The following is a 21,469-nucleotide window of genomic DNA, read 5'->3' on the forward strand; positions in this document are numbered from 1 at the left end:
AGCCCGAAACTCCCGAAGCGGAAAGGCATCTCGGATCGTGGATTTTAGAGTAGAATCCCCGATAGTCCGTGTACTTCCACGAGCTGCATCCGTTTCAGCAGCCAAGGACCATGGAAGGATTTAGATTCTTATACGGGTGTTTAAAGGATCTTTCTACCTCAGACGTAGAAGGATTTCTTTTCTCCCGTTCGGGCAAGATAGAAGGACACTCGCTTATGTCGGCTGGCATAGGCGTTGGTGTTCTCGGGCGCGATTAAGTCCAAAATTGACTCTAACGTATTCAACATATTCGCGTGAGTGTTTCCGGAATGCTCGCGTAAGTATCGTGACTGCGGTAGATTCGATTTTGGGTTCCGGCGTTTGTCGCGAAAGCACAACCGGTCGTGCTCAAGTGGTGATCGAAGCTTCCGATGTTGGATAGTTGAGCTATGCGTAAGTCGGTTCCCAAATGCGGAGACGCATGGGGCTGCAATTTTAGCGTTTGGAGGCTTGAATTCGTCGGGAGTGGAGATCGCCCCGTTGCTTTGCTTTCTTGATAGTACTAGTAGTAGTAAAAAGTAGAGTCACCGTTAGTCCGCGGGTCTCCTAATGCAGCAACCTCCACGCGGTGGGACCTGGGTCGGCAGTACTTGTTTTGTATCGAAATCTTAGAAGCTACAAGTATTCCCGAGCGAATGGCTGCATATCTCAAGATTTTTCTAAGAACTTCTCTATACAATTCCAATTAAATTTCGAAGTACGCGCAATTTACATCTTTCGTATATTCGGCAATAAATGTAGTCATTTCCATTTATTGAAACGTATATCTATATAATAATTTTTCGAGGTAATTTATTATAGTTTCTCTCGGGTGGGTCCCTTGGGAGGGGCTCATGGGCGCGGGCTTCTATGCGGGTCTTCTTTCTTCGGTACCGAAAAATCTAGTTCGATTTTCGTCCTTTGGTTTTGCTCGGATTTTCTATTTCATCTTTTTCACGCATGCACGTTGTTCATTTTACCTCACAGATATTCTTTCCTCTCTTTTCTTCTAAGTTCTATCGTTTCCACGTGCGCGCATGTTCCGGCTTCCTTTTTTCCTCTTTCTCTTCTTCTTTTCTTCTTTTCGAATTTCGATACATCGGCGCAGGTCCGATGTCTGGTCGTATGGTCCACTTCATAATCGATTGTTAGGCGCGAATACGGGTAGGATAGGAAGAACACTCGCGCATGTGTCGGCGGGCACAGGCGTGGTGTTCTCGGGCGCGATAATGAACTTCGTTTGATTGCTAAAACGAATAAATGACCGGTCGTGTGTCGGTTTATGTGCTGCCAAGCGGTATGGTTTGCTATCCGTAAGCGTGGACTGACCCTCCTTCAGTTAGCCGCCTGAATTCTTGGGTAGTGCATTGAACGTCGCGAACGCGAATTAGAGTCACCGTTATAATCACACTCCCGGGAGTGTTCGGGCGCGATTAAAAGTCCTACCGGGGACTTCGTTTTATTGAACGCCGATTATATGATCACGCCGGTCTCGCGAATCTTAGAGAGTAGAGTCACCGTTAGCTCGTGGGTCCTCAAATGCAGCAACCTCCTCGCGGTTGGACCTGGGTCGGTAATACTTGCGAAATATTGAAATCTATGTCTAAATTATATGTAAAATCTATAACTAAATTATATATGCATATATATAATTATATAGCGCAAGTACTACCGGGCGAATGGCTGCATATTATAGTTTTAACAAATTATTTAAAATTGTTGATTAAATTGTTCATTAATTACTCTATCTTCTCTCGGGTGGGACCCTTGGGAGGGGCCCTTGGGTGTGTGCCTTAGACGGGTTTGGTTCTTTCACTAGGGAAAAATCTAACTCCTTTATGATACTCTGATTTTCCTCGAGTGGAACGATCTGCGATATGCATTCGTTCGGAATTCTATCTGGGTTGCTAGTACTTGTAATATATTTAGATACAGTATGATACATGTACTACTTGGCAAACAACTACTTATCATAGTTAAATTCCAAAATCTTTTCATTCTAGTTGTAACTATATATTGAAGTACTTATTTTTACTATTCCTGTTAATACTATGATTTACAATAGATAAACCTACGAAATATAGAAGAATTCTAAAATAATTTCTTAAGGAAACTCACAGAGAAATTATAATTTCTATATTATTCCTATATATACTTATTTGTATTCATTTATTATCTTTTATTCTCATTTACTTTATGAGTTTAAATTACTTTATAAAATTACTGTACTAGAATTTGAAACATTAATTCATTTCGACACTATCTATAAAATAAAGTTGTCAACATTTTTTTTCGTAATTTCATTTATTTTCGTATTAATTTTATTTATTATTTTTTATGCATCTATATCGTAAAATAAATATATACTGTTCGCTGAAATGTTTGAGTTTGAATTCACTAATATTTTCTATCCTAATTCATTTAATCCGCTTATTAATATGTCAAGTATCACCTACATAAGCTTATAGATTTACGTAATAAAGTGATAGATACATGGTGACGAGTGTTTCCCACTCTCGCTTGTAGTTCATATTTTGTCCATACTGTCACGAATTCACATTCGAGCCAAATGTAATGAGCAGTCTTAAATATTGCGCCCTCTAGTAGGTATTACGTGTGTTAATGTTACTTGTATGCGCTATCTGTTGGGATAAAATATTATCATTTTCTGATGAGTGATTGTTCTGTATTACCATATTTATTTGTAGATAACTTTTCAATATTGCAAACTACAATATCAACGAAGTGTGAATCATGGTCTAAAGTAGGAACTTGAATTCTTACCTACCATACACAAGGAAATCATATTACAATTGGGTGGTAGGTGCGACAATTCGCATCGCGTTCTATAAAGATTAAAAAATGTATTATACAAGTTGGAATTTTGCGAGTGTGTGACATATCAAGCCCAAGAAATATGTTTATTTAAGTATGATCATCTTAATAATGTGGAAGTAAGCTTAGCTGGCCATATTTTTAAGGTTATAAAAAGTACGCTCCTCTTTCGATTTTTCAACGATTCGTGTGATATAAAAACAATGGTTTCGCTAACAAGAATTACGTTCGTCGCAGCTTTTTACGGTATATTGTTGTTAATTTATTTAGATAATTTTATTGTCTTTTTTTACCCCAATTTTATTATTTCCAAAACTACATGTTATTCGATTAATATTGCTATAGAAATAACCTCCAATACTACCGATCGATAGTTTACTGTATGTCTGAACTTCCTTTAACACGATTTACATTCTTAACTCTAATAGTATTAAAAGATACTATTTTCTACTTTATGTTCGTTAACTTTTATATACATATAAAATTGTATTTTTTGAAATGTTTTAATATGTTTAATAATTAATTCAATCTAAAGAAATAGTATATTCATTCATCCACATATTTTCTTATTGAAACACAATTTAGCTTTTTCAGCAATTTTTATGCATACCACAGCATCTCGTGTCCTTGAATTAACTGACAGGTAAAAATATTTATATCATTTATAATTCGTTTAAATTAATATTATCCATATATAAATCTTTTTTGTAGATTTTTGGAAATTAATAAAGAAGGACAATGGCTTGTAATGGTAAATATGAAGAATATATAATTGATATTGATGTTACACACAATTGTTATAATTTTATATAATAAATTATATAAAATTTCTTTTAGATGTATGCACCATGGTGTGCATATTGCAGAAGGTTAGAACCAATTTGGTCTCATGTAGCGCAACATCTTTATGCTACATCCATACGTGTCGGACGCATTGATTGTACAAGATTTACAAATATTGCGCATGAGTTTAAGATTAAAGGTTTTCCTACAATATTATTGTATGTATATGAATATATATTCTATAACATTTTAAAAACAGTTTTAAAAAGATTTCAAAGTATAGTATTATATTATTTTTCGGTAGTTTAAAAGAAGATAATGAATTTATATATCATGGAGATAGAACAAGAGATGAGATAGTTAAATTTGCTTTGAGATTAAGTGGTCCTCCTGTACAAGAAATCACTAAGAGCGAAAGTTTTGATACCATTAAGAAAGAGCGGGATCTTTACTTTTTATATGTTGGAGATAGATCAGGACCATTATGGGTAAAAAATTATTATTTTTTAATTTATTTTTACATTTGATTCTATTTTTGAATTGTATTAAAATTTATATTTATAGGAGTTATATCACAAGACTGCAGATGTGTTTCAACCATATGCATTTTTTTACCAATCTTATCCAGATGTTGTTGACAGTCATGCACCTGTGGAAACTACTCCAGCATTATTTGTATATAAAGAAAATTTGCATTATAATTTTACTGGTAGATTACATAATTTTTAATATATTTTTTCAAAATGAAAAATCATGAATCACTATGTTGTATGATATTTGATTTTAGGTTATAATACAGCCGATATAGAGAAGTTAAATGAAACTTTATATAAATGGATTAATGCAGAACGTTTCCCAACGTTTCCAAAAGTAACAAAAGGAAACATTAATCAACTTTTTTTGACGAATAAAAATTTGGTGTTAGCAGTTGTAGAAGAGAATCAATTGGAAGAAGTATCACCTCATATGATAGAATTTAGAGACATGGTTGAGTCTGTAATTAAGAAAAAACGAGAGAAGTATCACGAGTATGTTATCATTTAATGTAAGAATTGTTATATAATTATTATTGAATTATTTATTCAAATTATTCTAATATTACCTTTATATATATGTTATACAGCCATTTTCAATTTGGTTGGATAGCTAGTCCTGAACTAGTCAACAGTATAGCTATGATGGTTCTGCCATTGCCAAGCCTAATCGTAATTAACACAACTACGAATCATCACCATATTCCAGAGGATGAAACAGAAAAGTTGACACCTCATGTGATAGAATTGTTCCTAGAGCAAATTCGTAATGAAAGTGCTCCGGTATTACGAATAAAATTTATTTTTTTCTTTTATTTTATATAATACAAACTTATGCGAAATATTTTTAGCAATATGGCGGAAATAGTTTATTAGTACGCATCTATAGATCATGGTTCGAGTTGAAAACAACACTTACAGCAATGTGGATGGGCAATCCTATTTTAACCATGGTATTATTTGGATTGCCAGCTGGTTTTCTTTCATTAATTTGTTATGGTATTTGTTGTCCAGATATTTTAGATGCAGACGACGAAGAGGAAGGTAAATGAGTTTTGCAACAAATTCAATTTTTTTTTTTATAATATTAATTTTAATTTAATTAATATTATATTGTAGATCGTTCAAGAGCAAGTCATATGAAAAAAGATTAAAAATTATCAGAAATGTGTCCTATAAATAAAATAATAAAATCATTATTATATAATGTAAGTATACATATAGAGTTCTGCAGTCTCTGAAATTAAATAGGTAATAATAATAATAATAATAATCAAGTATATTTTATAATGAATTCATGAATTAATTTTTTATTATTTTTTATATTACTGAATTTTTTATTTGTATAAATCTAGGTTTTATCCTAATTACTTTGATTGGCAGAAATCGAGAAGACATAAGATATTTTACAGTATTTTAGCATTTCATTGTGGCTTCATCTTCAAATATATCTGATGATAATTGGAAGGTACTTACGTTATTACAATTTCATCTTGGCCAAATAGAACATACATAAGACAATACAAAAAGTAAGTCTAAGTTTCATCCAAGTCTTTTGAAAGTGATTTGTGTGATCTATATCTTTAAATTATTTATTAAAAATATTCGTGTGAGGTATAAGAATTACACTTTATATATATATATATGTATCTGCATTTAAAATCAAAGATAGACTTTTATATATATCAAATGTTCGGCATACATTTAAGGTACTATTAAAATAATCATGTAAACGTTTTATATAATTAATTTAAATCATAAAGAAAAAATTTTTTAGAAATGAAGTACAAATTATACGTTATATGTATTTTAGGTGTATATTATACTTACCTACATCGAATAAAATTAATTATAATTTCATGCATATTTTTATGGCTGTACTAAAATTATAGTCAAATTTTATGGTCTTATTGAAATTACAAAACTCTAAAAAAGGAATAATACATCAATAATATCATACTTTTCGTATAAATGTTTGAGTAGATGTATATGTTAATATATATATATGTACATACATACATACACACACACACATACACAATGTATGTATGGATGGATAGATGGATGTATGTACGTACGTATGTATCTATGTATGTATGTATGTATGTGTGTGTACGTATATATATACATATATATATATATGATGAATGATTCATTTTATTTATTTTTACACATAGCATAAAAAATAAAAATATGGAGTTAATTAAGTATAAATATGCAATCTGAAACGTCATTTATCTAATAGTTAAAGAAAATCATTAAGATAACACAAATATTATCACCTATGAAGGCTATAAATCATCATCATCCGAATCTAAAGCTGCTCTTCGTCTGTCAAACTGGAAGAGAGATTTGCATTATTAATTTATTATTATAAATTGATTAAAATCTTTTGGAAGTATGTTAAAAGGCAGTATGTACTTTAACTACTGTTCTTCTTTGTGTTTGCTGATTTATACTTTCTAATAGACTGATCAGTTCTTTTTCTCCTAATTTGTTAGGTAATTGTCCACGTTGTGCCATGTTTAAAATCATTTCCTCTACCATTTTTCCTTTTTCTGGTTTTCCAAGGCAAAGTGTGTTCACTAATTTGTAAAAAAAAAAGGTATGTTATTATAAATTTATTTTTCTTTTTCGTTCTATTCTAAACTATTCAAAATATAAAATTCTTACGTCTTGCTCTAGCTGCCTGATCCAGTACTTGCGTAAGAAGAGAATTACGCATATCTTCCATTTGCAGTCTCTTTTCTTCCATTGCTTGTTTATTATCCACATTTCCACCCTTAAAGATAAGTACATGCAGTGTTTCAATAATTATTCATACTAATCTGTTTTATGTATATGTGTATCTTCTGTGTTTAGTATATTTTTTATATAGGTTAATGTCATTGAAAGTTAACCTTCAAAACTCATATTTTCAGTTAGAATTGTATTTACCATTTTTTTAATAGATTAAAAGATATTCAATTATTTTACTTTTTAGTTTTCATTAATTTAAAAATTTTATTTTGAAAAATAATAAGGTCTATATATCCTTTTTAGAAAATTACCTTATATTGAGATTGTAATTGAGCTAATCGTTGTTGGCGTATTGCTTCTAATTCTGGGTCCGACATTTTTCTTATTTTTTATAATATTTTTTAAATCTTTACAGAATTATTTAAATTTAATGTACGAAATATAAAATAATCCACAATATATAACTTTGCGTTGAGCCGAGAATTAGGATTGTCTTACGAATAATCACGAATGTTACCGAATATAGTCAAATCGATTAAATATAGAGCATACTTCACATCACTAGATTAAAACAGATATATTTGTCTTCGTTTAATCGATTGTTAGAAATCGATTAATTCGATTAATCGATTAATATCGTTTTATATTAAAAATTTAAAAACTAAAAAAGTTTTTATCGAAGTTTTAACAAAATTTAAGAAATTCTTTCTGATCATTTTGTGAAATATTATTAGGTAAATTAATAATAATTAATAATCTCTCGTGAAATTAATATTATTTTTTATTTTCAGAAATAATAAGTGATAACAGTACATCGCTATTAGCGTCAACAATTGATATAATTTTATTTATACACTTTTATATAGTTTGATATACACTATATCACTATATCACTACGTAGCTAAAGAAAAGCATCTGTATGTATATATATATATATATATATATATATATATATATATATAATAAAATTGGCATGTATATTTTATATATGTATACATAGACGCGCGTCATTGTGCATCAATAGATCAAATGTAAAGGTTTCGAAGATAAATGGTTATTATATAAAAAAGGATCGAGTATAGAAAAATTGATAAACGGCCGCGCGTTTCCCAAGCGCATTTTATATATGTATATTTATGTGTGTATAAATCCTTTGTCTGTTTTGGCATTTAAGTAAAAAAATATATGGCATATGGTATATATATAAAAAATGGTGAGAATCATATAAAAAGTTACTTTTTATGGAAATTACTTAGAGTGATCTACAGATGCACGGCGTCGTATCATCGTTTTTTCTATATCGCATAATTACATTCCTGAGTTACACGATAGATTTTGTATATTGGCAGACTTTCGTAGTGCTTCGCTCTTTTAACACGTACGAAAATCGTATAGTATATATACTATTTCTTCTTTTTTCCTCTATTAAGTTATCTAATTATATATATTTTTTTGTAATACATATTTTGTGCGTTTTAATATCATGCTCGTGATATAATTATATAATTTTATAGACCTGATATTCAGCCTTTCACGTATACACGAACATAGAATATTATTTAATAAATAAATCATGTCTTATTTATAGGCAGTACATGTAGCTAAAGTATCATTTCTAGGATCATATTTTCTATTGATAGCATATCGTATAATTTTGTCCAAGAATTTTGTTTCTTTATGCTCTTTAGAGTATAGTTATTAATCAATCATGATTATTTTAATGATTTATAATGAATTAGATCGTGTTAGTACTATCGTACCAAGGTGGCATCCAATTGGTTGGTGTTCTTGGTCTTCCTCTGGACATTGATACATTATTTTCTACGTTATAATTTTTTTCCAATCTTTTTCTACGCGTTTCCCTTTTATTACAACACTTGTTGACATTATCTAAAACGACGAAGGATTGTTCGTTGTCCAATTGTTCTTTAGTCTCGTTTCTACCGAAACTAGGAGAATACGATCTATGAAGATTGTTTCTATTCAAACGATCAGGCAATGGATCGTGTGATCTTTCGGAAGACTCGATTGGCGTTGAACGTTTACGTTGACCAAAACCACGTGGTTCATCATCAACGTTGCAAACGTGAAGACGATAAGTTGGACTAGGTGATCGATTTCTGAGTATAGTACGATCATCAACGGCATCTGATCGCATCGATTCTTGATTCTGCGATGTTCTATAATGTCTTAACATATTCCAATATAAAGAATTATTTTTAAGAAATGTTGAAAGTAAAATTTTATAAATTTATTTAAATATTTTACCTTCTATTACTTGGTGGAGGTTTACCAATGATACTATCCTCATGAATTCGAGTGTTCAATACTTGAAAAGCATCCTGATCTTCAGCAGCATTAACACAACCAAATCTCTCACTGTTATTATTGTTTATCCAATAATTATCTTTCTTTCTCGAAGCACTGAGACTTCTCTCACGATTTCTTTGTTTTTTCAAATCACAGGAAGATCGATAATCACGTTGGCTACAATAGGCATTTCTATATTCTGGTTGTAGATCGAGACTACCTTCCAATCGTAAATTAGCTGGGATTCTCAGAGGTTTGACACGAGGAACGTGACCATAAGGAACGTATTGTGATCTTACTTCGCTGGTTGGCTCGTAATCGTATCGTCTGGTCTCATAAAAATTATGTTTGTTGCAGGTAGAACGGTCAGAGCAAGGTGCAGTGGTTCTCAATGCCAATGGTGGTTTTCGATAAACGAAGGAATCTTTAGGATAATCAAGATACTTCGATTTATATTCTGGATCTTGATCAATTTTTGTTGAAAATTTCAAACGAGTTGGCGAAGAGAGTACTTTGGAACCATCAGCTCGACCAATCTCGTCTTCGGGCTTTGCGAATGTTGGTCGTTCTCTTGGAAAGTCCTATAACGAATAATAGTTATATATTTGTCGAAAGATTATACAAGGTAGAAAGAGTATAACTATAAAATCAACAAAATCTCGATACTTTGTAGGCATCTTTATATTCTGGAATTTCTAAGGGCGGACTCTTCAACTCTTCCAATTTTGACACTAGCATTTGCATTTCTTTGTCTTTCTTTGCTTCTTCTTCTTCCTCTTCTCTCTTTTTTTTCTTTTCTTCTTCTTCTTTTTCTTCTTCTTCAATATCTCTCGCTAATTCTGCCATCAGTTGAGCCTCTCTAACACGAGGATTGATATAATTGTTCTTGTTTTCCGTAACTTCGAAGAAATTATCGCCAGTTTTCAAATGTGTTTCAGGTTTCTTTGCTGGTTGTCTTTCTACAATGAATGATCTAAGACGTAAAAGCAATAGAAACCGTTGTGATTAGTGTTAACGAAACTTTTAGCGTCTACCAAGTCTCTCAATATCCTTTCTCACCAGTGACTGCGTGCTGCTTGAAAACGTCAGAATATTCTGCCACGAAAGTGGATGCACCCTCGAGTTTTAAACTCGTACCTTGCCTAAGTAATTCTGGCCTTCTCGCCCCAACAAAAGGGACGTACTTCTCATGATTTTCTGTGCTAGTCTCGAATTCACCCTCGAGTTTAAGTTGCGTTGGAACACGCATAAGTTCCGGCCTGCTGACGTTTAACCACTGAATGAACTTCTCACACTTCTCGGTCATCGTTTCCATTTCACCCTCCATTTTCAAGGACGTTGGCCTTCGGGCTAATTCCGCCCTATGTTGGCCTTCATGGGGCACATAAGCTGAATACATTTCTGTGTCCGCGTATAAATTACCTTCTCGCTTTAGACTAGTACCTCTATTTCAAACAGGCAAAATTTTTTTTATGTAGTCTAATCAAATGTATAAATTATTTACTATTCGTATGATCTATTGAACCGTCGCTTTCGTTATCAGTGAATTTAATTATTCAATTACCTTCTAATGATCGGTGGTCGACCGATCACGTTCGTATGAGCAATAAATTTTGATTGCTCCGTTTGAGTTTCCATCCTTCCGTCTCCTTCAGCAAGAACAAAAGACGAGTTTTGTTCTGATCTTTTCGATGGAAGCTCTAGTTGTTCATATTTTTGAAAATCTTGATTGTAGAATGGTTCTACATTGTCATAGGCACCGTTTAATCGTAGAAAGCTCGATGGTCGTTTGCTCTTCACCGGCCAAATATTCTCCTCGGGAAAGAAAGAATGAATTGTTAATAATATTTTAACGATTTTACTTCAATATTCGTTTTAAATTATTACATGTACGTTCTCTGATCATTTACCTTAAGAAGTTCTTCACTTTTCGCACGGAAAGCGCGACGATACTCTGTTAAAAAATCCTTTTCAAGTACGTCAAATTCGGCACAAGGTCTAACATTATCTTTTGGATGACCCTCCACGCGTCTTCTTCTATAACGAGCAAGCTCGTCAACCGTAAGTCCATCTGCGAATGGCCATCGTTCTTTCAATTTACTTTTTCGTCCTTTATTCTTCTTATCCTGGGCTAGCTCGGAATCCGATGATGACTTGTTGACTCCATAGTTTGATCTTTGTCTTAAGTGAAAAATACAAATTCCTTAGATTGTTTAAAGCTATTATTTATTTTATTATATTTATTATATAGGAATAGAGAATAATTTAAAAATCAAATATCTCATTGATAATAGAAGAAATATCTCGAGTAGATTTTGTTCGAGACACGATCCCAGTGGATGCTCAGAGGCAACTGAAATCTTTAAACGGTAGTGAAGCTGATACCGACTAGGAACGAAAAGAGAGAGAAAGAGAGAGAGTGGAACACCCTAGAGAAACAGTGGGTGGTAGAGGGGTTGAAGGAGGCAGGAACGGAGAACAGGAAGAAGGGTGGTACGAAGGTACCCTACATGCCGTTACAACAAAACGGCCAGACGCGACGCATCGATCTACCAAATAAGAAGAGTAGTTTGAAAAATAAATTCTGTTCTTCTCCCTAATGACTTGTCAGCATGAAAGCAAATTACGTTGATGATCATAGACGCATACATATGTGTGTGTATAAGTACATCATTATACATGTATTTATGCATACACATATATGTTATATATGCATATATTTGTACGTAAGTCGTATATATATATGTATGTATGTATGTATATATGTATATGTATAGAAATATGTAACATTATAGTTCGTCGTGTATCGGAAACATTTTGCATGGATAACAATAATAATCGTGCAATAGATTATGACTTTTCATGTCTATAATCAGAAATACTACACCTCTTTCTCTCTCTCTCTCTCTCTCTCTCTTATTAGCAAGTATAAATGACAATACTATACAAATTGTAAGAATAAAAGCTATCAGTAATTTTCTTCATTTTGTTAAAACGAATTCGTAAACGCAATTTACGAAATAGAGTCGACGTTACGTAATCCAGGTTATTGCTCCTTTAATTGGAACGAATACTAAGAACCACGTCACAATCCTCAATGTGACCCATAAAATGGAAAATTGATTGCGATTCGATAACGTCGCTTTCGTGATAGATACGCGATTAAACTCTTTATCTCTCTCTCTTCCTCTTTCTTTACTTAAGACCGTTTCGATTTCGAACAATTTATAGATTATCAAAAGCGTTTTGGAATCTTTCCAAGTTACCATTTTGATTTTGTATTATCCCGCCATTTATCGTTTCTGACGTTTTTCGAGATTCATTCGATATTATCGAATGTTAATAAGATCGATATAATATCGATAGAAGTTGGTTATACTTTATGGGAGAACACAAGGCTATCAGGTAGCGTGGCCGAGCGGTCTAAGGCGCTGGTTTAAGGCACCAGTCTCTTCGGAGGCGTGGGTTCGAATCCCACCGCTGCCAATTTATTTTTTCTTTTTTTTTTTTTTTTCTAGGAGAAAAATACTAAAAATATTAAAATTTTTTCTAACGTCATTAAAGCAATAAAATTCTAATGTCATAACATTCAATGAAGTCGAAAACTTTGCTATTATTTATCTGTTTCATTTTTGTTAGTAATCCGTCAGAACTTCAATTTAAAATAATAGATACATGTGATACATACGTATGCATTATCATATTTGTCATTTAGATTCCTCAGGCGATTTCAGACGAATCTTGTTAAGGAAACTTTTTCGAAACAATCGATAACAATCAAGGAAAGCTTTCCGGTTAGGTTTCATTTGCCACATATCTTATTTTCTCTGAGAAACAATATACACTGATATTTGCATAGCCGTATGGAAGCATCACGTAATAATGCATGTGCAAATACTATATGTAGTTCTTCTGACCGGCGCACTAGAAGTTGTATAAATATGTATATGACTATAAGTCCATACACGTAACTTTTAACTATTTAATGAAAAATGATTATATGATTACGTTTCTCTAATAAAAGCTTTGTCTTTTTTGATCACAAAGTGATGAGATTGAAAAATTTATCGTTGCTTCTTTCTTCGTTTGCATTATGCGAATCTATTAAATGTAGAAAATTATTCGAACGTATGTTCTCATAGATAGATACGTATGTATATATATACATACATATATATATACACACACACACATATATACATATATATTCGGTGGACAGGGTCAGGTACGATTGGTATCGCAAAGAGAGGGTCAGATACGATTACGATCGCAAAGATCTCGTGCGTTCTTAGTGATCCTTTCGTGTCTGAGATAATCATGACGACGACAAGGAGAACGACAACGACCACGACGAGGAACGAGCCCCAGGAATCACGACGACCTGTTGACCCAAATTTTTGTTAACCGTTCGTCCATGAAGGATTTGCATGCGCTGCCAAACAAATGTCCAAAAGGTATATGCCTACGCATCCGTAAAACCGTTCTAACTAATGGTCAATAATTTTCCAAACGACATGTGATTCAATCTGGACGCGTTTCGTTGACGATACTCGCACGCAATCACTTCGAGGGGAAAAGGCTAAAAGGGCTGCGAGGAAACGAGATCCTTATATATCTTTACTTATATACCTTCACCTCTTTTTTCTGACTATTTATTGCATACTCTAGAAAAAATTAAGTTAGCTCTTTGGCAAAAATGTTTAGACTTATTAGAGCTACCTGATAACGTTCAACTATTTTATCAAACAGAAGTAATTCAACGTTTTAATGAAAAGAAGGAAGAAAATAATTAAATATTACATTTCAAATAACAAGTTTCTTACATTTCAGCTATATTTATGGTTCTTTTAGTTTTTTCTGATTCTCAAGTTTTGATTTATTCTATTGCCTTTGCATATCGATTAGGTTAAATCGATCATATCAATATATGCAAGTAGTTCTATCAAAAGAAGTACTCCACCCTTGCCTGTGCACATTGATTAGATAAGTTATGCTCTTAGAATCCTTTAGGCGAAGGCAGGAAATTAAACATGGACTTAAATTTTCAATCTATTTATCGCCTAGCCCTTTCGTTCATCCGGCTGGTTTACCTAACCTACAAATTCGTTGATATAATTACAAGCTCTTCTCACATGTTCTACGCCTTAGAGAATCATGATAATATCTTAGTGTTTCACAAATGCCTTTCTTTGGTTCTTTGTAATCATTTTCCTTATACATTTGGATCAATTAGGAAATTTCTTTTACCTTTTGAACACGGAACATTCTTCCTTGCTCTTTCTTTTCGTATCTTATTATTCGGCATTTACTATATAGATGCATGGTTAAGTGTATTAAAATTAAAGTATTATGCGTGGCATGTGAATTAAAGATATGGCGCCAATTTTAAATTTGGCGCTAAAGCAAATCGGTAACAATCTACGTTCGAGTAGCCATCTGTAATTTTTTAAATTGTATTTTCTTAGATGGTGTATTTTTCGAACAGATATTCGATCGTTATAAAAAGAAGTGATAAGACAAATGTTTTCATTAATAGAAAAAGGAAGAGAAATAATTATTTATCGAATTGAACACACATCGTGTAAGGTTAACAAATGAGGTCGAATTTCGATAATAAAAATAATTACCTTTTGCTAGACCGTTCCCTCCTTCCTTCGCCCATTGCATCGTCCTGTTCGATAGACAATTAGAAAAATCGATCGATTAAGATTCAGGTAATTACAATGATTAATTAAAAAAGTAATAAAGAAAATTTCAACGATTCAAAAGAACAACCAGCCGTGTTGGATACTCTCGCTAGCGTGACTGGCTTTTTGGTCAAGATGCTAATGAGAAGGTGACGACGACACACCTGCGCAGCTGCAAAAAGAACAGATTATATTCTCGAGCAAGCGCTGTTTCTTCTTGAAAATAAAAAATGATGTCAGTAGAAATAGTTTTGGTACAAGTTTCCAAAATTACATTTCATCTTAGCAATTTTTAGAAATCGTTACTGTTTTAAAATTATGAACATAACCAACAAAGTCCTGAGATCCAATGCAAATCTGACGATTATTAATTAACTTCCTCTTTTTTAGAAAAAAGAAAAACATATGATACGTTCATTGTTAGAAGTTTGATTTCGTTATTTCCGTCAATATCTTAATTATTTCAACGTTAATTGTTATATTAATTGAATATTATCGAACGTTTATGACTATTACTGATCGTGCTTTATTCTCTTTCTGCTAGTATACAGTAGAAAATCAGGGACGTAAACATTTAATCATTCCTTACGTGAGATATTTCACATAATCTAATACTTACATTGAAAAATTGTTTTAATAATTGCGTTTAATAATGTACATGTTTTCAATCTAAAAAATGTTTACATTGAAAAAAGTAATGTTTTGTATTTTCTCTTTTTTTTACATGAAAAATGTTATATGTAATCTTAAGGATTTAAGATAGATAAAGTATTCACTTAAATCAATTAATTAGAAAACTTGAATTTCTCTTATAGCGAAGAAGAATAATATATATTTTTAGATTAGATTTATGACTAGAAAAATATTAAGGCTTATTTTAATGATACAGCACTATCGTATGCGATGATGCACCTTTGAGCATGCGCGACACGTTAAAGTGACGTAATCGTTGTCACTTTTATTTTTAACGTTACAGCTTTCATCCTTGTATTTGGTTAATATTCGATAAATATAATTAAATTTTTGTGTTTTTCTTTTTCTATAGTAAAATATATTAATAAATAATATACATTAGGAATATTATAAGATTATATACATGTTTGAGAAAACTAGTTTCAGGAAAAATGGTGTTAGTCAATTCGAAAAAGTTGTCAATAATGAGGAGTCAAAAAGAATGGGGATAAAAAAAACATTAACGAAAGAATGGATTATTATCTTTTTGGTATTTTTATTCTTATTGTTGATAGTCATTGAGAAAATATATTTCAATTATGGTAAGTTGCACAAGATTGTCCAATAAAAATTAACAAGTACTCGAATTTATTTTCTTTTTCTATCGGTGAATTATCTTCACATTTCATGTTCCTGTTTTTTAAAAATAATAAATATATATGTATATATTATATGTTATATATATATATATGATATATATAAAAAGTATTTGATTTATATTTTGATTCTTGGCTGGATTTAGCTAATTATTTGTATTTTGTTATAGGAATGTCTGTAGTAAATATTCAAAATATATTTAGCAAACAAAGTGATCTGCTGCATATAGATATATTATCACATCTATATGATTTACCTAATTTATCAAGTATTACCGATATGTCTGAATCTATTGCCAAACAATTAACAAGGACTGGTACACAATTTATAAATACCACTAACAGTTATGAAAAAGCTATTGCTGATGTAATGATAATGTTGTCTACAAAATATTGGTGGCTGATGAGAGCAATACTAAGTGGAATAATAACAACTAGTCTCAGTTGGTTGATTATTTATATGGATAGTCGTATCCCTGGAATTGATCCACCGTTTCCTCTTAACCTTTTAAGGAAAGGAGAATACAGGTAATTTATAACAATTTTCAGTAAATTAATTGAAAATTATACTGTATATCTTTTGTAGAGCTATGATAGGTATAATAGGTATATGTATTTATTACAAGATATTTATAAGATAGTATTATTTCAGGATACAAATTATATCACAGATAAACCTTAATTATCTTATTGGGGCATTAATTGGATTATTAGTTTCTATTTTCATGTGTTTCGGGTGATGCTGTTTTGTTTCTTAGGAAAGAGCAAATCAGGTTTGTGTCTATGTAGGCAGTCTATGAAATACTTAAATAACAAAGTAATTATTTAAAAAATTCAGTATATATACAGAGTGTTCCTAAAAATGTGTATTGATACTAGTAGCAGATTAGTAAATATCATTGTATCAGAAATCATTTTGTACTGATATTGATATTTAGATATAAAGTATTTATTATTTATTGTTATCATTAATATATTAGAAATTAGTTTATAACTGATTTGGAAGAATTATAGTATTACAATTCTAATACATACAAGTTAAAAAGATTTTTTATATTGCAATACGTATATATATTTGATACTTATTTATTATTAAATATTATTAAAATAAGTAATATGATATTATAATAATAAGATAATTTTCATTATAAATCGATTGAAAGTTTCTAAAAATAATGTATATAAGAAATTTAATGTATAAGTAAAACATACATGGTACAAAATAGGGAAACATGACATTACATTTAAACTGCAAAAAAGTATTTTGTTATATATAAATATTATTTGAAATTGACTGATTGTAAGAATACTTTATTATTAAAACATTAAGACTAAACAGTTACATAATTAAAAGTTGTGTCTATAGATAAATTATAATTTCTTTTTTTTTTTTTTTTCAAGATTAAAACATATGTAAAAGTTGTTAAAAATTATTAAAAAAGTTTAAATTAATAATATTATATCCTAGCTTTTAATAGTTCAAATTATTTAATATGTCTAATTGATTAATTAATGTAATTGTTAAATAGTTTAGTTTTTTCTCTAGTCAATCCTTTGCTTTTATATTATAATTTTAATTCTTTTTCTGGTGATACATTATCTAAATAATGAATTATCTTTTCCATTGGTATATCTTCTAACCGTGCAGGATTCCATTCTGGTTTTCTATCTTTTTCATAAAGAACAACATTAATACCTGTAAAAATAAAATATTAGAGACGTTAGTGAATAGAATCTTGTAATAAGTGTAATAATTTATTAGAAATGTAGATGTCTACCTTTGAAAATGTCAGAACCTTCTACAAGTAGATTATGACCCATTCTACAATCCATTCTTGCACAATCAGCAAGATCAAGATTTTTTCCTCTTTGAATAATAAGAAGAGCACTCTTTAAAGAAGTCGGTGATGCTGCATTTATCATTTCTATAATTTTTCTGGACCATTTCGAATTATCTTTTTTCAATCTTTATCAATTGAACATGAGAATAGCGATGTAATTAATAAAATTGACAATATATTTTGTAGAGGAAAAAATAAGATAGTGTACCTTTCTAAGATTTCTTCGACAGTAGGAGCAGAAAAACAATTTTCAATTATATCTAAATACTGATTAAGGCTAAAATCATTTTTTGATGTATTAACATGATATTTATTAATAATTTCTTCTATATTGGATGCATCAGATTTAAGCAATTCATTTTTCAAATTATCTAGTTTTTCTGAAGGAACGAAATGAGTGGCTATACCAGAATGAACGATGTCAGTACCTAACAGAAAATTTTTTACATATTAAGATGTGATTGTTTGATGCTGAAAAAATTAATTTCCTATAGAACGTTATGTTTTTCTTTTACATACACAGACACACACACATATACCTTTTAACTTATATCCAGTAACGCCTAAAAGATAACCTATATGATTTTGTAATCTAGAAAAAGTATAGCAAGTTGAAGCATCAGGAAAATAACCGATTGAAACTTCTGGCATAGCATAAATTGATCTTTCTGTGACGATTCTGTATTTAGCTTGTAAAGATATCGCAGATCCTAATCCCATTGTTATATTATTCATCAGAGCTATGAAAGGTACTTTTAATGTACCAATGTTATAACTCAGTCTGTTAAAAAAATGTTTTCTTATATATTTTCTTCACGATTAAGTATGGTATTGGAATATTATAAAACTTACGAATAATATTCTTGAAATGTTTTTATTTTATGCATATTATAATGTTCATTTTTTAAATGTTGATAAGCTGCAGGCATTCCAAGATATCCTCCTGAACAAAATGCCTTATCGCCAGATCCTTCTATCATTATTAATTTTTTATTATGTTTCCACTTTTGTAGTGTTTCATTTATTATTTTAGATATTCCTGGTGTAATACTATTAAAAGTTTTTGGTCGGTCTATAGTGAACAGGCCATTATCTTGATACTATTGTAATAAGTGAATAATCAATACTTTTTTTATCCTATTGAAAGGGAAATGAAAAGTAATTTATGAGCTTACATCCTTAACTAAAATATCATTACTGCATACTCCCCAAAATGAATTCTCCCATATTTCATTAGCCTGTGCAAGTAATTGATTTAAGTCCGTAGTACTCGGGTCTGAAAAAAATGGATATTTCAGATTAGAAATAAAATAATTTAATATGCGTTATTCATATGCAATTACCTGGACGTATTGTATGAATCATTTTACGAATGTCAAATCTGTTTAATGATTTCAATCTTAACATGATCGTTAACTACTTCGTTCGAAAAATAATTTTCAACACTTATGACTACACAATAAAAAATATATGCGATTCGACGTATGTGTATTTTGTTTAAACAAACATTTCACTATAAAGATATTAGAGAGAGTGATAAAACACGAAGTATAGAAAAATAAATAGAAATCGTTGTAGAATTGTTTTATGTATATTCGCTAGGTCTTCTCTTTAACAAATGTGTTCCGTCAACACGTTGTCCTCGAATTTATACTTTTTTGTTTATCACTTTTTAACAACCTTCGTTACTCATTCGTTATTTTTGACGGCAAAAATATGAATGATTTTTAAGAAGATATATCTTTTACCTCGAAATTATATAAATGTAGCATTAATATTATTTACAAATCATTCCAACACTACCTTTTATTTTTTTCGCCTAAATCGTAAGAAAAACAAACATCGATCTTCTTATTCATAGCTAAATTAAATTTTAATTCATCTGTATTCGTTTAATACTATGTATTTTAGCTATGTATTTAGCAATAGCGATTTATCATTTATATTTTTTTATTTTTTGTTGGCTACGAAATGCCTGATTTATTCATGAAAAAATAAAATAAGGTTTTCATAATTCATAGATATCGTAATCAAGTCATAACAAGACTAATAGGTTGTTCACCTTTCAAACTATATTCTACGCATGGCTAAATTACGGTTCTTTATTACCTTCTTTGCGACTCTTAGTTCAATGATCAATTTTTCAAATTTATATAAAAATGTCTTATAAATAGCTCTCTGAATTTTTTTTTTGTTTTTAAAAAATATAAAGAATCTTTTTTGTTTTAAAAGTATACGAAGAATTTTTTTCCCTTAATATAATATAAAGAAACTTTTTTATTTAGAAATATATTTTTGCTTTAAAAAATATAAAGAATTTTTTTTCATTTTCAATTTTTTTTTTTTTAACTAGAAAAAAAAACTGATAACAGGCTATAATAAATTCTACTTATCTAACATATTTAAATATGTTTCGAATGACAGGCATCGAATTGATTTAACTACGACTGAATTACATATTTATTTAAAAATATAAATTTTTATAACAACATATTTTTACGATATAACGTATTAATATAATATATAATTTCTAAATAAATAAAAAACCAAAAGAAAAGAAAAGGAAGAAAAATGATAATTAGAACTATTAAGATTATTTTAGAATTTAGAAATAATAATTACTATAATAATTGAAGAATTATATTTCTAATAAAAACATTAAAAAAAACGATGCTTAAAATATATTTTTTAATAATTTGGCCACCTTTGCTATATTCATAAGTTCGAAAAATACATCTTATTTTTCTTGAAATTAAAAAAAAAGGCTATATTTATATGGTAATATACGTGAAGATTATTGCTTTCATTATTGGTAGAGAAGATAATTGCAATTTTCAAAGTTATGCAATCTAGCGTCTGTAATGCATCGTAAAAATAGAACAGTCTTATTTAATAACACAGGGCACCTATTTCAAAAATACAAATGAAATAGAATCAATCATAAAGTGATTAAGAAATATCAGATACCTTAACTTTATAAAAAGTAGAGAAAAAGAATGAATAAGAAACATTAATTCTTGGATATAAAAAGACTTACCGTATGATCGTGTGTGTTAATTTTAAAATTGCATTTTGTATTTTCAACAAAATCAAATTTCATTATTATGTTGTCCATGAAAAATGCAACGTTTCAATAAAAATAATTTGTGTATTTACAAAAAATAGAATAATAATAAGATATTAATACACCGATATTATAAATTATATTATAATTAGGTCACAGACGATTTTATATAAATAATTTTATATAGATAATTATATATAAAATTTGTGTAATATTTCTGTATCTTAGATATTTTATATGCTTATTCATTTATTAGTTAATACAAATTAATGTTTTAAACGAACGAGTTTCGGTGTCTTGAAGAAGATGGTGCTAGTTCATAGGTTAACAA

At 30.1% G+C, this 21,469-nt stretch overlaps 5 protein-coding genes and 1 non-coding gene across 14 annotated transcripts; 3 read left to right on the top strand and 3 right to left on the bottom strand.

Moving 5' to 3' along the window:
- Window positions 1–2,806: 2,806 nt before the first annotated feature.
- LOC122633915 (protein disulfide-isomerase TMX3) lies at window positions 2,807–5,666 on the top strand. Of its 5 annotated transcripts, none has more exons than XM_043822393.1 (11): window positions 2,807–3,099; window positions 3,448–3,496; window positions 3,565–3,604; window positions 3,691–3,854; window positions 3,941–4,124; window positions 4,201–4,345; window positions 4,424–4,664; window positions 4,760–4,952; window positions 5,021–5,213; window positions 5,289–5,420; window positions 5,525–5,666. In XM_043822393.1, exons 1-10 carry the CDS (start codon window positions 3,057–3,059, stop codon window positions 5,321–5,323), a joined length of 1,287 nt encoding a protein of 428 aa, XP_043678328.1. In that variant the 5' UTR covers window positions 2,807–3,056; the 3' UTR covers window positions 5,324–5,420; window positions 5,525–5,666. The 5 variants fall into 5 exon arrangements, with proteins under 5 accessions (XP_043678328.1, XP_043678324.1, XP_043678326.1 ...); XM_043822389.1 differs by having other exon boundaries at window positions 2,808–3,099; window positions 3,439–3,496; XM_043822391.1 differs by having other exon boundaries at window positions 2,808–3,099; window positions 3,439–3,496; window positions 5,553–5,666.
- A 642-nt stretch (window positions 5,667–6,308) lies between these two features.
- LOC122633919 (programmed cell death protein 5) lies at window positions 6,309–7,434 on the bottom strand. The gene is made up of 4 exons (XM_043822403.1): window positions 7,220–7,434; window positions 6,843–6,951; window positions 6,591–6,754; window positions 6,309–6,508 (listed from the first exon to the last, which is right to left on the bottom strand). Exons 1-4 carry the CDS (start codon window positions 7,283–7,285, stop codon window positions 6,461–6,463), a joined length of 387 nt encoding a protein of 128 aa, XP_043678338.1. The 5' UTR covers window positions 7,286–7,434; the 3' UTR covers window positions 6,309–6,460.
- Window positions 7,435–7,843: 409 nt separating this feature from the next.
- On the bottom strand, window positions 7,844–15,126 carry LOC122633912. Of its 2 annotated transcripts, XM_043822383.1 has the most exons (8): window positions 13,227–13,319; window positions 12,907–13,142; window positions 11,129–11,399; window positions 10,783–11,033; window positions 10,278–10,663; window positions 9,885–10,177; window positions 9,177–9,799; window positions 7,844–9,097 (listed from the first exon to the last, which is right to left on the bottom strand). In XM_043822383.1, exons 2-8 carry the CDS (start codon window positions 12,927–12,929, stop codon window positions 8,644–8,646), a joined length of 2,301 nt encoding a protein of 766 aa, XP_043678318.1. In that variant the 5' UTR covers window positions 12,930–13,142; window positions 13,227–13,319; the 3' UTR covers window positions 7,844–8,643. The 2 variants fall into 2 exon arrangements, with proteins under 2 accessions (XP_043678318.1, XP_043678317.1); XM_043822382.1 differs by lacking the exons at window positions 12,907–13,142; window positions 13,227–13,319 and adding an exon at window positions 14,846–15,126.
- On the top strand, window positions 12,623–12,704 carry Trnal-aag. The gene has a single exon. It is a non-coding gene; the product is annotated as a tRNA-Leu (tRNA).
- On the top strand, window positions 13,455–17,604 carry LOC122633918. 4 transcript variants are annotated; one of them, XM_043822400.1, is made up of 4 exons: window positions 13,455–13,672; window positions 16,019–16,179; window positions 16,404–16,761; window positions 16,886–17,604. In XM_043822400.1, exons 1-4 carry the CDS (start codon window positions 13,662–13,664, stop codon window positions 16,971–16,973), a joined length of 618 nt encoding a protein of 205 aa, XP_043678335.1. In that variant the 5' UTR covers window positions 13,455–13,661; the 3' UTR covers window positions 16,974–17,604. The 4 variants fall into 4 exon arrangements, with proteins under 4 accessions (XP_043678335.1, XP_043678336.1, XP_043678337.1 ...); XM_043822401.1 differs by lacking the exon at window positions 13,455–13,672 and adding an exon at window positions 15,020–15,159; XM_043822402.1 differs by lacking the exon at window positions 13,455–13,672 and adding an exon at window positions 15,780–15,899.
- A 170-nt stretch (window positions 17,605–17,774) lies between these two features.
- Window positions 17,775–19,602, bottom strand: LOC122633916 (3-hydroxyisobutyryl-CoA hydrolase, mitochondrial-like). Its single transcript, XM_043822395.1, has 7 exons — window positions 19,418–19,602; window positions 19,250–19,350; window positions 18,927–19,174; window positions 18,614–18,855; window positions 18,283–18,502; window positions 18,012–18,199; window positions 17,775–17,929 (listed from the first exon to the last, which is right to left on the bottom strand). Exons 1-7 carry the CDS (start codon window positions 19,479–19,481, stop codon window positions 17,799–17,801), a joined length of 1,194 nt encoding a protein of 397 aa, XP_043678330.1. The 5' UTR covers window positions 19,482–19,602; the 3' UTR covers window positions 17,775–17,798.
- Window positions 19,603–21,469: the final 1,867 nt, after the last annotated feature.

Source organism: Vespula pensylvanica, chromosome 13 (genome assembly GCF_014466175.1).
Source record: "Vespula pensylvanica isolate Volc-1 chromosome 13, ASM1446617v1, whole genome shotgun sequence".
Classification (NCBI taxonomy): Eukaryota; Metazoa; Arthropoda; class Insecta; order Hymenoptera; family Vespidae; genus Vespula; species Vespula pensylvanica.